This window comes from Fukomys damarensis, unplaced genomic scaffold, assembly GCF_012274545.1.
Source record: "Fukomys damarensis isolate Sample0158 unplaced genomic scaffold, DMR_v1.0_HiC HiC_scaffold_18, whole genome shotgun sequence".
Lineage (NCBI taxonomy): Eukaryota > Metazoa > Chordata > Mammalia > Rodentia > Bathyergidae > Fukomys > Fukomys damarensis.
The window spans coordinates 250,760-266,318 of NW_022900930.1; the positions used below are offsets into that span (position 1 = coordinate 250,760).

The 15,559-nt window shown below is 36.2% G+C and overlaps 1 protein-coding gene across 1 annotated transcript in view; it reads right to left on the bottom strand.

Moving 5' to 3' along the window:
• Hook3 (hook microtubule tethering protein 3) overlaps window positions 1-15,559 on the bottom strand; it is a 109,764-nt gene that overhangs the window by 31,137 nt on the left and 63,068 nt on the right. The window contains exons 12-15 of the mRNA XM_010622449.3: window positions 14,049-14,250; window positions 10,030-10,140; window positions 9,326-9,413; window positions 1,813-1,882 (exon numbers count right to left, since the gene is read on the bottom strand). Of these exons, the coding sequence (XP_010620751.1) occupies window positions 1,813-1,882; window positions 9,326-9,413; window positions 10,030-10,140; window positions 14,049-14,250 (471 nt within the window). The remainder of the gene's footprint in view (window positions 1-1,812; window positions 1,883-9,325; window positions 9,414-10,029; window positions 10,141-14,048; window positions 14,251-15,559) is intronic.

Sequence of the window (15,559 nt, forward strand, 5' to 3'; positions counted from 1 at the left end):
AAGGGGGGGGGGCGGGGCTCACACAGTTCATACTGCAGTGCTATTTATATTTAAAAGTTTCATTTTTTTTCATATTATTATTACTATTATTATTTGTACTGGGGGTTGAACTCAGGACCTTGCCCTTGTGAGGCAGGCAGTGGCACCACTGAGCTAAATCCCTGGCCCCGTTTTTTCATATTATTAACTATCCTTGAAAGCTTGTCTCCAGGGCAGCGTTGCTCCAACTGTGGAGGTGACTGGCTCATGAGGGGTCTGACATGTCAATGCACTGATCTATTTATCCACTCACAATCTAATGGGTAACTGTCAGAAGGTGGAAACTTCAGGAGGTGGGGTTGAAGAAATTCCAGTTGGAGGATGTAGGTCATCAGAAGTGTGTACTGAAGGGTGTATCATGTCTCTGGTCCTTGCCTTTCTTTCTCTTGCTTCCCAGACAGACACTATAAGGTAAGCAGCACTTCTCCACCATGTCCTTTTGGGTGATGTTCTGCTTCGCCTCACACCAAAGAAACAAGGCCAAGTGACCATGGAATGACACCTCAGAAACCATGAACAAAATAAACTTTTCTATTTTTAAACTGTTTATCTCAGGCATTTGTCACAGTAAATATTATAATGCTTAATCAAAACACTCAATTACTGGGCATTTAGATGATCAATTTTGAGCTTTGCCAGGTCAATTATTTGCTTTTTAAATATATATTTTGTCTATCCTTGGCTATTTCCATTAGAATTTATCCCTCCAAAAGCAATTTTTTTAGGAGAGGGGGGTAAAAGGCGTATTTTTAGACCAGAAGTGCATTCTGTTAATTGGCATAAAAGTTACACTACTTTACTCTTTTCCCCTAATTTGAGGATTCCAATTTATTTTTAACATTAATAAATAATCAATGAGCTCTGTTCATCACGGTTTATCATTCTGTTTTCTTGATATTGATATTTCTGGAGTATATTTTAATTTGTATCTAGTCAAACAGAAAAGCCATACTTGTTGAATCTTTACATTGTTCTTTCCTTAGTTTAGCAAGCTAACTGTATACTATTTAGCTTCCTTACAAAAATTTTTTTGGACACAATTTATTTACAAATACTCATAAATAATAAGTGTTCATTCATATTTTATTGGCTCAGTTATTCACTAGCACATCACATGTCAGAAAAGTAAAAAGTACACAAGATGTGTTCAGACGTGACACTGTATAATAATCCTTTTGTTCATACCTCTTAAGGGCTATCAAATAACTGTAAGTTATCTTCATTTTTTAAAGAACCCCACTTTTAAAGGGGTAAAAGGTCCAGAGAAATATTCAGGACTAATCATCCTCTTTTGGCTACACTTGGTATTCTTCCCAACCTCGCTTTGCATTCACATACCAAAATAAATGATATATTAAAAATCTTCTGACTAAGCATAAAAGCTAAGGTATTACTGAGAGAAGAGTAATTAGAGATGAGGCTGGTCCTCCTATCTACAGCAGCAGTGCATCCTCTTCAGGCCTCTCCAAATATTTAGAAGATAATCTTAGTAACGAATTATTTTGTAGGCTCATAGCTAGCATAACCTTGGCTTTGGGCCAAGTGTTATCAACTGCTAAATATCTGCTGAGGCCAACCAAGCACAGGAGGTATTAGTTTACTTTGTGTGTGTGAAGTGAAAAAATCAGTTCTGTTAGGCCAGCTGAAAAAAAGCTGCTAACATGCTGACAATTAACACTGAGTGATTATATCAGTAATAGAGAGAAACTGGAGGTCTTTACACTGCAGAGGACAGGCTCTACCCTAGGAAAACTATGCAGTGAAGTTCCTTACCTGATTTCAGGTGTAACAATCTCTGCTGCCAGGCTGTCTGAAGACTCCTGACTGCCCAGAGGCACGAACCCTACAAACACACAGACATAAATGCAAGATTAACAGAAATTTGGGATTCAAAGTGATACCTGTTTCCAGGAATGAATTTGGAAGTATTGCCTCCCTTTCAATTTCATTGAAAAATTTGAAGAGTAATGGCAGTAGTTCTTCTCTAAATGTCTTGTAAAATTCAGCACTGAATCCATCAGAGCCTGGCCTTTTCTTTGTTGGTAAGTTTTTAATTACATTTTCAATTTCACTGATTGGAATTGGGGTGTTTAAAATGTTTTTATCTTCTTTGTTGAACTTTGGTAATTCATAAGTATCTAGAAATCTGTCCATTTCTTCTGTTTCCCATTTTATTAGAATACAGGTTCTAAGTAGGTACTGACTATCCTCTGGATTTCTGTTGAATGTGTTTTGAGTTCACCCTTTTCATTTCTAATTGCATGGATCTTTGCCTTTTCTTTCCTTTTTTTGATAAGTTTAGCTAAGGGTTTATCAATTTTATTTATGCTTTCAAAAAAACCAACTCTTTGATTCATTTATTTTATCGTTTTCTTAGTTTCCACTGCATTGATTTCTGCTCTAATCTTTACAATTTCCTCTCTTGTTCAAGCTTTGGGTTTTTCTTGATCTTGTTTTTCTAGGAGTCTAAAATTCATCATTAGGTTGAGTTTGCTCTGTTTTCCTAGTGTGGGCATTCAGTGCTATGAATTTTCCACGAAGAACTGCTTTCATTGTGTCCCATAGATTCCTGTATGTTGTACTGGCATTTTCATTTATTTGTAAAAACTGTCTGATTTCTTCTTTAATTTCCTCTGTGATCCACCACTGATTGTTCAGGAGAGTGCTGTTCAATTTCCATGTGTTTGTGAAGTTCCTACGATTACTTATGCTATTGATCTCCAGCTTAACTGCACTGTGATCTGATAATATACAGGGAATAACTTCAATTCTTTTGCATTTATTCAAACCTGTTCTGTGAGCTAGTATGTGGTCTATCTTGGAGAATGACCCATGTGCAGCTGAAAACAATGTATATTCTGATTTTGTGGAGTGGAACACTGTATAGATGTCTAATAAGTCCGTGCATTCAAAAGCTTGGTTCAGTTCTAGTATTTCATTTTTGATTTTTTTGCCTAAATGATCTATTTGTGATAATAGGGTATTCAGAGCCCCCTCTACAATTGTATTAGTGCTTATTTGGTTTTTCATGTTACTTAATATTTGTTTTATATAGTTGGGGGCATTTGTATTTGGTGCAAATATGTTTATGATTGTCATCTCTTCCTCTTGACTTGTTCCCTTTACAAAGATGTAGTGGCTTTGTCTCTCTTAATCAGTTTCAGTTTGAAATTTACTTTGTCTGCATATAAGATTGCTACCCCTACTTTTTTCTGGGCTCCTCACGTGAAGAACTGTTTTCCACCCTTTGACTTTCAGTCTATGGGCTTCTTTTTGCATTAGGTGTGTTTCTTGCATACAACATAGTGTTGGATTCTGCTTCTTAATACATTCTGCCAGTCTGTTTCTCTTGATTGGTGATTTGAGGCCATCGACATTAATGGTTATAACTGATATGTACTGACTTATAATTGTAATGTTATTGTCCTTTTGACTCTTTTTAATTTTTTGCCCTCTCCTTTTAGTTTCCTGCCTTGACTATTTTGTTTGCTCTGTTGGGCTTCATGGTGTTGTGATGATCTTCATTATCTTTTTCTAGGATATTGTTTAGAATTGTTTAGAGTGTTTGTTTGGTATTCATGAAGTGTCTCCGGTGTTCTTTGTCATGGAAGTATCTTATTTCCCCATCCATTTTGAAAGAGAGTTTTGCTGGATACATCAGTCTAGGTTGGAAGTTGTTTTCTTTTAGGACTTGAAATACCTCACTCCAGGCTCTCCTTGACCCGAGGGTTTGTGTTGAAAAGTCTGCTGTGATTCTGATGGGCTTTCCTTTGCATATGATTTGTTTCTTTTCTCTTACTGCTTGTAGTATTTTGCTCTTCTGTTGGGTTTCTGGGATCTTATTATATTTCTAGGTGTAGATTTTTTCTGATCGTGGCTAGTTAGAGTCCTATATGACTGACTCACTTATCTGTATGTTAAAATCTTCCCCTTTGTTTGGGAAGTTTTCTGTCATTAATTCTGTGAGCAACTTTTTTAAGTAGTTTGCATTTTCTCCTGCCACTTCATGGATTCCTACCAGTCTTATGTTATTCTTCTTTGCATCATCTAGTTGTTGGATTGATTTCTCATAATCTCTTACTGTTTTTAAGAGACTTCTCTTTTCACAGTCACTGTCTGCGATCCTATCTTCTATATCCTATCTTCACATTCTTTTATTCTGTTGCATACACTTTCAATAGAGTTTTTAATTTCCTGGATATCTGTTTGAATCTGTTCAATGGATTCCATTTCTTTCCAGTATCGGGCATTCATTGTTTCCATTTCTTTCTTGTGCTGGGCCTTTATGGCTTCTATCATGGTCCTGAGCTCATCTATTTGTCAGTTTCTATTCTAGAGTTCCGAATCATTACTTTCATTTTGCTCACCATCTCTATGGTTATCTGGGAAATTATTTCTGTTTTGAATTTTTCTAGAGCCTTATTGATCTGTTTTGTTACTTCCTGTGCTGTGAGTTCAGAGTGTCCTAGTGGTTCACTATCATAGTTTTCATCCTCCTTTGCCATACTGTTTGCCATTGGTGAACTGGAAGTTTGTCTTTGTGTCTTGCTTAAGTGTTTTCTCATTTTTATTTTTGCTGTTGGGTTTTCCTTGATTCATTCTCTCGGTTATTAAATCTTCCTGATATAGTTGCGTTTCAGCTTTTGATTCTCTAATGACTCGTAGACATTCTCATTTTCACAATATCAGAGAAAACAACTCGTCAAATCAATCCCTATCCTTTATTCCAATCGAAACAATCAGCAACACCATAGGATCAATCACAACTTGTAAATTGACCACTTTTGGTAGTCATTAATCTATCACCTTTAAACCATGTGAATTAAATTAAAAAATCAAGAGGCAGCCCAAAATATGTTTGCAGTGAACAAACTCCTCAACATAGCATATTCAGCAGTTAGGATGGGGGCCTAGACAGAGTTAGGATGAGAAGAGTAGATAAGCAAAAGAACTGGAGAAGGTTTCAAGTGAAGCCAGCGGATACAGAATGACCACACAATCTTTAGGAAACTGTTAAACTCAAAAGGGAGAGACAGAGTTCAAGTTTAAGGACAAGAATATATCCCCTTAACAGCAACAGGGGCTCACTTTCCCTTGAAACTAGTGACCCTTGAGTGAGGCACAATGACAGAAAAAAGGAACATTAAGAAAACATAAAAAATGATAAAAGAAGAAATCTAAGTCAGGGCAGGAGCAGAACAGAAAGGGAGATGAGGGACAATACGATGAAGCAAGAGTCTGAGTTGGTGAAAGAGGACAGAAAAAAGAATTTACAGGGTAGAATGAGGAAAAGAAAGAAAAGGGAAAAAAATGACTTTGAAGGGCCTCTTTCAGACTATATCTGCTGTCATAATACACATTGTGTGCAGCCATGTGCAGAACCAAATCCCTCTATCTCAGCTAGCCGATGGCACACCCCTGCGACTCAGACTGACCTCAGGCTGTAAGGTCCAAATTGAGCTCCCCAACCTCCTGCAGGGTTGAACTCCAGACAGTTCTACTACAGGTTTCCCCCGCCCTTTCTTTAAAGATGTTCAAATTTGGGAGCTCAGAAAATTATCCTTTATAACCAGCTATGCCTCTGCAGAGTGGGTCCAAGGACTGGCACAATCAGGAGATCTGGATGTGTGTGTGTGTGGGGGGTGTTCAGCGGCGCCCACAGGAGAGGGTGTGGCTACCCGGTCCCGGGGATTGGGCCCAGGCACGCTAGCAGGAGATATGATGTCCCAGCTGCTTTCCCGAATCTCCACAAGATTATTTTTAACACTTAAAAATGTGTGTAGTATTAAGAATATTTACAATGTGGCATATCCATTGATACCATCTATTCTCAAAATCTTTTCATTACCTAACCAGAAAGTGTCACCATTAGACAGTAGCTTTCCAATCCATCTTCCTCATTTGCTGGTAACTTCTTCCACTTTCGTCTCAATAATTTCCCCATTCTAGATACCTCACATAAGTGGAATAATATGTTTTTCTTTTTGTGTCTTGCTTACATAACAAGTTTTAAGGATTTACCCATGTTACACACCATTTATTAGAAGTTCATTCCTTTTTATGGCAGAACAGTATTAATACTATGGACATAGGCAACATGCTGTTTATAAATTCATTTGTCAATGGACATTTGATTTTTTTTAAACCTTTTGGCTATTAACAATGATGCTCTAATTAATATTTATATACAAGCATCTGGTTGAGTTACTACTTTTAATTCTTTTGGACAAATTTAGGAATAGAATTATTAGATTATATGGTAATCTGTTTAACTTTTAGAATCACCAAACTAGTTTGTACAGAGCCACCCCATTTTACATACCCCACCTGTCTGAATTTCTTTACATCCTCACCAATTATTAACTTTAATTTTTGAGGGGAAGAGGGTATTAGTTACCCTAATTAGTACTAATCAGTATTTCATTGTGGCTTGATTTACATTTTCCTTATGGTAGTGCCTTTTCACATGCAAATTGGCCATGAAATTCTGGAAAAATTTCTGTTCGTTGTTGAATTGTAGAAACGCTATATATTTTGGATTTAATCTTTTATCAAGTATGTTATTTGCAAAGGTTGGCTCCCATTTTTGTGGACTGTCTTCTTTCCACATGATAGTGTCCTTTGATGCACAGAAGTTTTCAATTTTGATAAAATTCTATCAATTTATTTTTCTCTTATTGCCTATGGTTTTGGTATCAGTTCTAGAGAATCACTATCAGATTTTCAATGTCAATAAGATTTTCCTCTCAAAGATTAATATTTTAGCTCTCATATTTAGGTGCTTAACTAGATTGGGCTAAGTTTTATATAAGTTAAAAGGAAGTGTCCAGCTTTCCAAATGGATATGCAAAATGTACAATCCCTTCCTTTCTCTTTTTTTCTGTGTTTTCTAGTTGTTTTGGTTAGAAATTCCAGTATGAGATAGACTGAAGTGGTGATAACTGGTACCTCTTGTCTTATTCCTGATCTTGGAGGGAAAGCATTCAGTCTTCTACCACTGAATATGTGAGCTACTGGCTTTTTGTATATGTTTATCACACTGAGGAAATTTTCTTCTCTTTCTAGTTTTTTAAATTATGAGTAAATGTTGGGTTTGGCAAATGACTTTTCTGCATTAAGTGAGTAGTTCATGTGTTTTTTTTCCCCCTTCATACTAATCTAGTGTATCATTAACCTTTACAAGTATCATGGTGTTTCTTATGAAGTACTTTTATAGTAAACTTTGAAACCAGGATGTTTCAGATCTTCACTGAGTTCCTTCAAATTTTCATACAAATTTTAGGATCAGCTTGTCACTTTCCATGAAATAGTCTGCTAGAGGTTTTGATTGGGATTGCACTGAATCTTGCAATATCCTAAAAAGTCTCTCCACTAAAGATCGTATTTTAACTGATTGCAGCAATGTTTTATAGTACAAATCTTATACTTTGCTGTTAAACTTATTCTTAAGCATTTTACTTCTTTTCTTTTGTGGTGGTGAGGAGTGAACTAATGGCCTAACTTACACTAGGCAAGTGCTCTGAGTTCTGAGCTCTACCTCTAGCCCCCAGTATTTTTTTACACTATAGTAATTTAATTTTCTGAATGTTTATTATTAAAATACAGAAACAAATCAATAATGGTGCCACCTACTTTTCTAACTTAATGATATATACATCTGTCCATGCCAAGTATATACAGGATATACTTCATTCTTTCAATGGCTCTACAGTATATAGATGAATGAGAATGTCATTCCTGTGGTGTTTCACTTTCAGGTTGTTTTAAAATTTTATTACTTCAAATAATTCCTTAATTCATTAAGATAAATTTCTGGAGCAAAACTCCTAGTCAAAGGATATATACACTGCCGGGTGTGGGGGTAAAATGCTTATTATCTCAGTAGTTGGGAGGCTGAGGCACGACAATCGCTGTAAGTTTGAGGCCAGCCTGTGCTACACAGTGTGTTCAAGGCCACCCTGAACATATGGTGAGACCTTGTTTCCAAAAAAGGTATGTACACAACAAAGGTCAAAACACAGGTTTTAGGTAGCAAAGAAATGTGAGAGATTACCTTTTCTTGACAAAACAGGAGATAAGAACAAAAGTATTATACAGTTCTACTTAGATCCTCCAAATTTTGGGAAAAATATACATAGATTTGATTACAAATAAATGAAATAAATAGCAGGCAGTAGTGAGGATCCAGTTATACTAAGAGATGTACATTTTTTGGTGAAGACAATCAAGGAAGATATAATTTTCTTTCACTAGCTTTAGTAATTTAGGATAGAGGAAAAAACCTTTTGCGCTATTTGAAATAGGTTTTGACAAGGTTGGTCTAGAACAGGTCAAAAGGATGAGGAAAGGGGGCAATGGTGAGAACACAGTTAAACAGGTGATATGCAGACTGGTTTAACTGGAAGGTAAGGCCAAGGGAGAGCTGATTAATAAAGGCTTCAAAAAGAGAGTGAGAAACTGAAACGAGGGAGATGAGCAGGTTTTTAGAAAGCATGCGGGGGAGGAAATGGAGGTTATGGACATGGGAAAAAAAAAAATTCCCGTTTCAGGAAACTGCAAACCCATGGCTGATAAATGGTATGGGAGTAAAGAGACTGCAGCCATGCAAGGGACCAATCACTCTCCCTCAGTTCCCAGCATAAGGACAAACACTCAGTCGTGATCTTGCCCTATGACAAAGAATAGCTTTTGGATCCTAGTATGTATGTATGTAATAATTTTTTGGTACCGCAGACTGAACTCAGGTCCCTGCACTTGGATCCTAGTATTTGATATATTAAAACCCACTCCATCTTTCTTATTGAAAAAGGAAAAAAAAAAAAAAAAAGCAAGCAAAAACCAAACAACAACAACAACAACAAAATTCATCAATTTAGAAAGTTCTTTCTCTATTCCACCCCCCACAACCCTGGTACTGTGGACTGAACTCAGGACCTTGCGCTTATGAGGCAGGCAACAGAACTACTGAGCTAAATCCCTGACCTGACTTAATATATTTTTAAAGGGGTCACAACAGGGTTTCAGAATGTAACTTTCTAAGTTAACAAAGATGATTTAAAAAATGTATTTCATCTAACAAAATGCAAAATGTTTATAAACTATTTTTACAAAGTTGGCATGTAAATGTGGCCCAAAAACTATAACGTTTGCTATAAATCTGGGTAAAAGATAAAAATTTTTACTGCTTTTAACTTTTCATTATCTGATGAGGCAATCATCTTAAAGTGAACCTAATACCTGCAAGGACATCAGAAATAAGCATGTTTGGGCTGCTACAATATTTTACCTTGAGTAGTGAGCTGCCCCTCTTGAGCCTGTACACAACGAAGTTCTTCAATGGTTTCTTTCAGTGAATCCCTTTCTGTTCTTAACCTCTGACAGACATAAAGACAAAGAAGATTAATTTCAAGTTTTATGAATATATTCACCTATGTTCTTTGCCTTAGATAATAAAACAATAAACAACAGTGAACATGGGTATGTTTTACCTTTTATGGAAAGATCACAAAAGGAGAAAAAGCAATATATATTTTTTTAACTTAACAACAGTGAACTAGGGCAAAGCAATATGTTATCCATGGCTAAACATGAGAAATGAGGCTATCTACTAATCCTAACATTCTTCTCATTAAATATAAAAGATCAAAGCATAAAAATTAAATCTTTTAAATCACAAAGAGCAAAAAAATTTTGAAAAGATCTAAAATATACTCTAAAATTTACACAAAAGTGAAGAATACAACAATGTAAAAGAAGAGCAGAAGGAGAAAAGATAAATATGTATTAAAGAATTCAGAATGGAAATAAAAATTTTCTTTCCATCTTTTATTTTAGATCTTTTTTGGAGCAAATGGAAATTAATTTTAAAATGAACAGAATCAGTAATTTAAAAATTTTCACGAGTAGATGAAATTAATAGTCAAAACATGAGTTAACTATCATTGCCTTAATCTTAGCAGTGCTAAGGCCTAATATGTATACAGTACTCACATCCTTTTCTTTTTGAAGACTGTCAACTTTTTCTTTTAGACGTTTATATTCAAAATCTAATTTATCTGCTTTCTTTGATTCTTCAGATAATCTATTTTGTAGTTCTACTACCTGACACAGAAAGATAACATTAATGTTGATAATCTGAAACATTAGAAATTATCTTATGGGAGTTGGGACTTCACTGGTAGAGCCTGTGTATAAGATCCTGGGCTTTATCTCCAGCACTGCCCCCCCCCAATAAATAACCTTATTTTTTTCTACATGTCTATGAAAACCTCTTCCTTACCAATACTGAAATAAATGAATATGATCTAGCAGCTTAATACAATGGAGAAAACAAGGAATCAAAATCTTCCTAGACACTATAAGTCTCCTAAACTATGTATCATCTGGAGTAACAATATTGAAACTATAAATCTGTAGAACTCGGAGCCAGGGATTCAGTTGAGTGGCGCTGTGCCTGCCTTGCATGTGCAAAGTCCCGAGTTCAATCCCTGGTATCAGGGGGGAAAAAAGGAAATTTGGGCTGGGGATTTAGCTCGGTGGTTCTGCCACCTGTCTCGCAAGCACAAGGTCCCAAGTTCAATCCCTGGCAAAAAAAAAAAAGAGAGAGAGAGAGAAAGAAAAAGAATCGTAGGACTTTCATTTCCAACAATGCAGAAAGTTTAAAACACTTTTGAGGGGAGGGGAGGGATTGGGAGTGGAGGGAAGGGAAGGGTAGAGGGGAGGAAGTGAAAGAAGGAGGGAGAGAGGAGATCCTAGGAGAGGGAAATCCAAGCTAAGCTCAAAAAAGGCTGAAGTTGAAGTGGGAGATGAGATTCCTTCAGAAGCTATGGGTGCCATGAGGGATCAACTGCCCTTAACAAGAAGCCTGAGCTCTGAGGTCAAGAGCAGTCAAGTGGGTATTAAACTCCCTCGGGATATAAAAGGTGATGAGATAGTAAACAGGTAGGTTAGGAGAAAAATACATCAGCTAGCAAGATAAACTGGATTTAAAAGAGCCTAACTTGGAAACCTGTAACTGTATCAGTTAATATACGTGTTTGTAATTTTATTACTCATTTTGTTTGGGAAAACCTTAACCACGCAATTAAAGTGGCCCTGGATGGTGATGTACAAAATTTGCCTGACACAAACACATATACTGTCTGGACAAATCAAATCTCAACTCTGTACCCTCAGTGTTCCTTCCACAAGATAAAGATGAAAAGAACTGAATAGAAGAAATATGACACAGGCCACAATTTTTAATAGGCATAATAAATAAGAATCAGCAAAAAATTAAAAGTATTAACAAGACAAAAACATTAATAGTATTAACAACACAACAACATAAATAATATCCAAGGATATCAAAAAGAATTACACAAAATATAAACTCTAGGTTTAATACTTGAAAAATAAAGAAATCTAAATTATAAAAATAAAAGATCATAAAGAATGACCAAAGAACTTTTTAAGATACAAAGAGAACTCACAGAAAGAAAAATATTATCAGAAAAAAGTACATTAAGCATCAGATACAGAAACAGTATTATGCACTTTTACCACAATCTATTTCTATAGTTTCTTTTTATTCTAAATCTGATTAGTTCTTTAAAAAGTTCAGCAATCTTTTCCTTCATGTTTTTCTTGGTGGGCAAGGTGGCATATGCTTGCATCCCAGCTACTTGGGAGGCTGAGGCAGGAGGATCACTAGGTTGGGCCATATGCAGCAACTTGGTGAGTCTGTCTCTCAAAAAAAAAAAAAAAAAAAAAAAAGGGAGGAAAGGAGGGAGTGTGGACAGACAAATGGGTGTAACTCAACATTCAGTGCGACGAAACAGTTTACTTCAATTCTTTTTGTTCTCTCCTCAGAAACACTAATCAAATCAATCCTCATTTTATATCTCATTTTAAAATGTAACTCAGATTTTTTAGGCTGTTTTTAGGTAAATTCTAAGTCCATATTTAAGTTCATCAAATCTTTCAACTTTGCTATTCATTTGAAAAATTTTATTCTCAAGTGTTGAGGAAAATATATCTCCATCAAAAAACTTCACACTCATGCATGATATCAGTTCAGGGCTGCTGTACGAAAACATCGAGAATTAGAAACTGTCAAGTTTTACACAAATTCTGAGAATAGTAATCCCTCCATCTCAGTTTACTGAGGTAGTGTTAAGTTCCAGACCAACACAGATAAGGCAGGCATATGAGGTAGAAAACTACAAGTGAGTCACAGGGGCAAAATATTCTGAATAAAATGTGCATGGTGGTGTACATACGTAATCTCAGCTAATTAGGAGGCTGAGGCAGGAGAATTGTCAGTTGAGGCCAACCTGGGCAAGTTAGGGAGAACGTCTCTCAAAATAAAAAAAAGATATAGGGATGGGGATTTGGTTTATTGGTTCTGCCACTTGCCTTGCAAGCACAAGGACCTGAGTTCGATCCCCAGTACAACAAAAAAAAGGATGTAGCTCAGTGATAGATTTTCCTAGTTAAAACCCCAGTAACATATACAAACACACAGACACACAAAAAAAATTCTACTGTCACTAGGCTAAATGTATTTCAGGATTATAAGGATAGTTTAAGGTTAGAAGATCCATTATTATAACTGAGCCCATTAATAGCAGAGAAGCATTATGATTCTTTTAACAGATATAGGAATAATAGTTTATTAAGTCCAAAATCCGTTTAAAGTAGAAATTCTTAGTAAACATGGAATACAAGAGACCTATGGGAAAAAACATGTAAGTTATAAAAATAAATGTATGAATGTATGTATTTATTTATTTGAGACAATGTCTTGCTATGCAGCAGGTCAGGCAGACCTGAATTCACTATGTTGCCCAGCCTGGCCTTGAACTGCCTCAGCCTCCCACTCAATTCTTAAAAATGAATAAAAGGAAAAAATAATCTGCAAAAGAAATACAGTCAGTAAATATATTGTAAGTAACGCAAACCATTTTATTAGTCATCCAACTGGCAAAACTTAAAAGTTTTGAGAAAATAATACTGTGTTGGCAATAATGTAAAGCAAAGGAATTCATAAAAAACTACTGTGGAAAACAATCACTCAGGAAATAAACTGTAATACCTGATTACAGCACAGATACTATGAGAAACTTTCACACACATACCTACAAAAGAAGCAACCAGTAGTACTCACAGTGGAATTCACACACACACACACACACACACACACACACACACACACACACACACGGGGGAACACACACACACACACACACACACACACACACACACACACACACGGGGTTGGGGGTAGTTATCATTCTATAGGTCCTTCAGCCATAAAATGGACAGATTTGATACAGTCACTCAGTGGGATACTATAAAGCAAGGAAAATGAATTGGATAAATTGATGCCTACTGACATAAATGAATCCCACAAATACACTAGTGGGCAAAAAAGAGTAAATTATGAGAGCACTGTCATTGAATCGTCTATGTAATATTCTGGAATATGTCAAATGTTGTACATTTTAAGGATTAATATGTATGGAATAAAAATATAAAGGGAGGGGTGGAGGGGTTGAAGGGAGGGCAGGGGAATGAAGAAAAAATAAGACAGACCCTAGATATATTATTTAAAGGTACAAATTTCCAATGATGAATGGCATTATATTGAATACCTAAAATGTACTAATAAAGTTTAAAAAAAATATATAAACAGATCCACGGGAAAGAAAATCTGAAAACAGTCAGTCCCAAGGTTACCTGTAAGGAGTGAAGAGCATGTTTTACTTTGAAAGCATGTGTACTTGTGTTATCCTTTCACTGTCGTACATTTCTGTACTACACTATCAACTTAAAAATTTTTTAAAAATCTGCTATAGGGACCAATCAATAACCTCTGTGTAAGACTTACATTTTTAAGTTCTTTATTACATTTACCACTATGTAGTTAAAAGCTGTGAAGATAAATCAGGAGCATTTTGACACTCTGAAAGTGTGTACGTGTTGAGGGGGGTGCTGCATCCCTCAAGAAGAATGGCTTCTGCTCTTACCTGTCTCTTGTATGTCTCAAGCTGGCTTCGAGCTGCATTGGCCTTTCTTAACTCTTCCTCTAGACTAACAGTGTTCTGCATATACATGGTATTCTTCTCTTCTAAGAGTTTAACTTGCCGTCTCAAATCACCAAGGTCTTCTAGCTTCTTTTTATAAGATTCCACTTGACCTTCTAGTTTAGACACTTTATCAGAAGAATGTCTAGAATGAGATGGGCAATTAAAAATCAGAAACACATCCACGGTTGGAAAGCTGCTTTGAGACAATGATCAACATGAAGAAATTACCAGGAAACAACATGTTCTAATGAAATTACAAGATGAAAGAAGAGTCCAGGTTAATTTTTTATTCAGGTTAAGAAAAATGACCAAAATTACAGCAAAATATATGAATAATGCTATATAATTTAAGAAAAGTTAGTAGGAAGAGGTATCCAGCAGAATCACATTTAGCAGAATAAAATGAAAGTTGTGGAGTGTCCAAATGATTCAGCAATGAATAGGTCATGAGATCACAGAACAGAAGTTTTGGTAAAGTGGAGAACAGTCCAGGGCAAATTTCAGGAAGCTAAGGAAAGACTATAAATTTTATCTGATATGATTGAAGCTTTGTTCTGGAAAGGAGAGTAGTACATTTTTACAATCTTTTTTAATATTAAAGAGACATGGGGGGTGTGTGTGTGTGTGTGTGTGTGTGTGTGTGTGTGTGTGTCTAGGGAGATTCAAGATGCAAAGAGAAATGAAAACTGACACAACAGTCCCTATGTATGTTATGAGACCCCAAACACTGAAGTCAGTTAAAAGCAAAAAAGGTGAGGGAATTCAGGGAAGTTCAGAGGAGCAGGAGACAAGGGTCACGGGGAGTTCAACAGGTAATGGCCTCTTTTCTCTGAGCAACAGCCATCAGGATCATCTACCAAGATTAAGGCAGAGTGGTGGTGTGTGGTCTGTGGACAAAGACGTGGGAAGAGTTATGAGAACATTTAACATCAATAAGCGCACAGAGAGCAATGTACTGATACACGGTAGAATGGTGGGCTGGGAGAAGATTCCAGTGATAAGATCATTAATCTACAGTAGGACAAAACTATCACTGTGTGATTTTCTTACATTTTCAGTTATCAAAGAGCAAATGAAAACAGGGATGGAGTAATTCAGTGGAGGACAAGAGACAGAATAAAAGAACATTGACATGGCAAGCAGTGAGGCACCTGAGAGAATACCTAAAGGGAAGATGAGAACATTTGGTAAGGAAATGAAGTCTTGTGATGTGATGTGTGCCAACATCTAAGACAAAGGAAGACGGAGTGCCTGAAGGGCTCAGAATTATACAACAGTGATAGGAAGAAAAAAAAGCTCTGGAGTAAAAGTACAATGCCACGGTTACAGGTTAATTTTTATTTTACAAGTATATAATGAATTTGCCAGATCATTCCAACTGTTTACAAATACAAATTTGTTTGGGCTAGGGATTTAGCTCAGTGGTTCCAGAGCCTGCCTCGCAAGCGCAA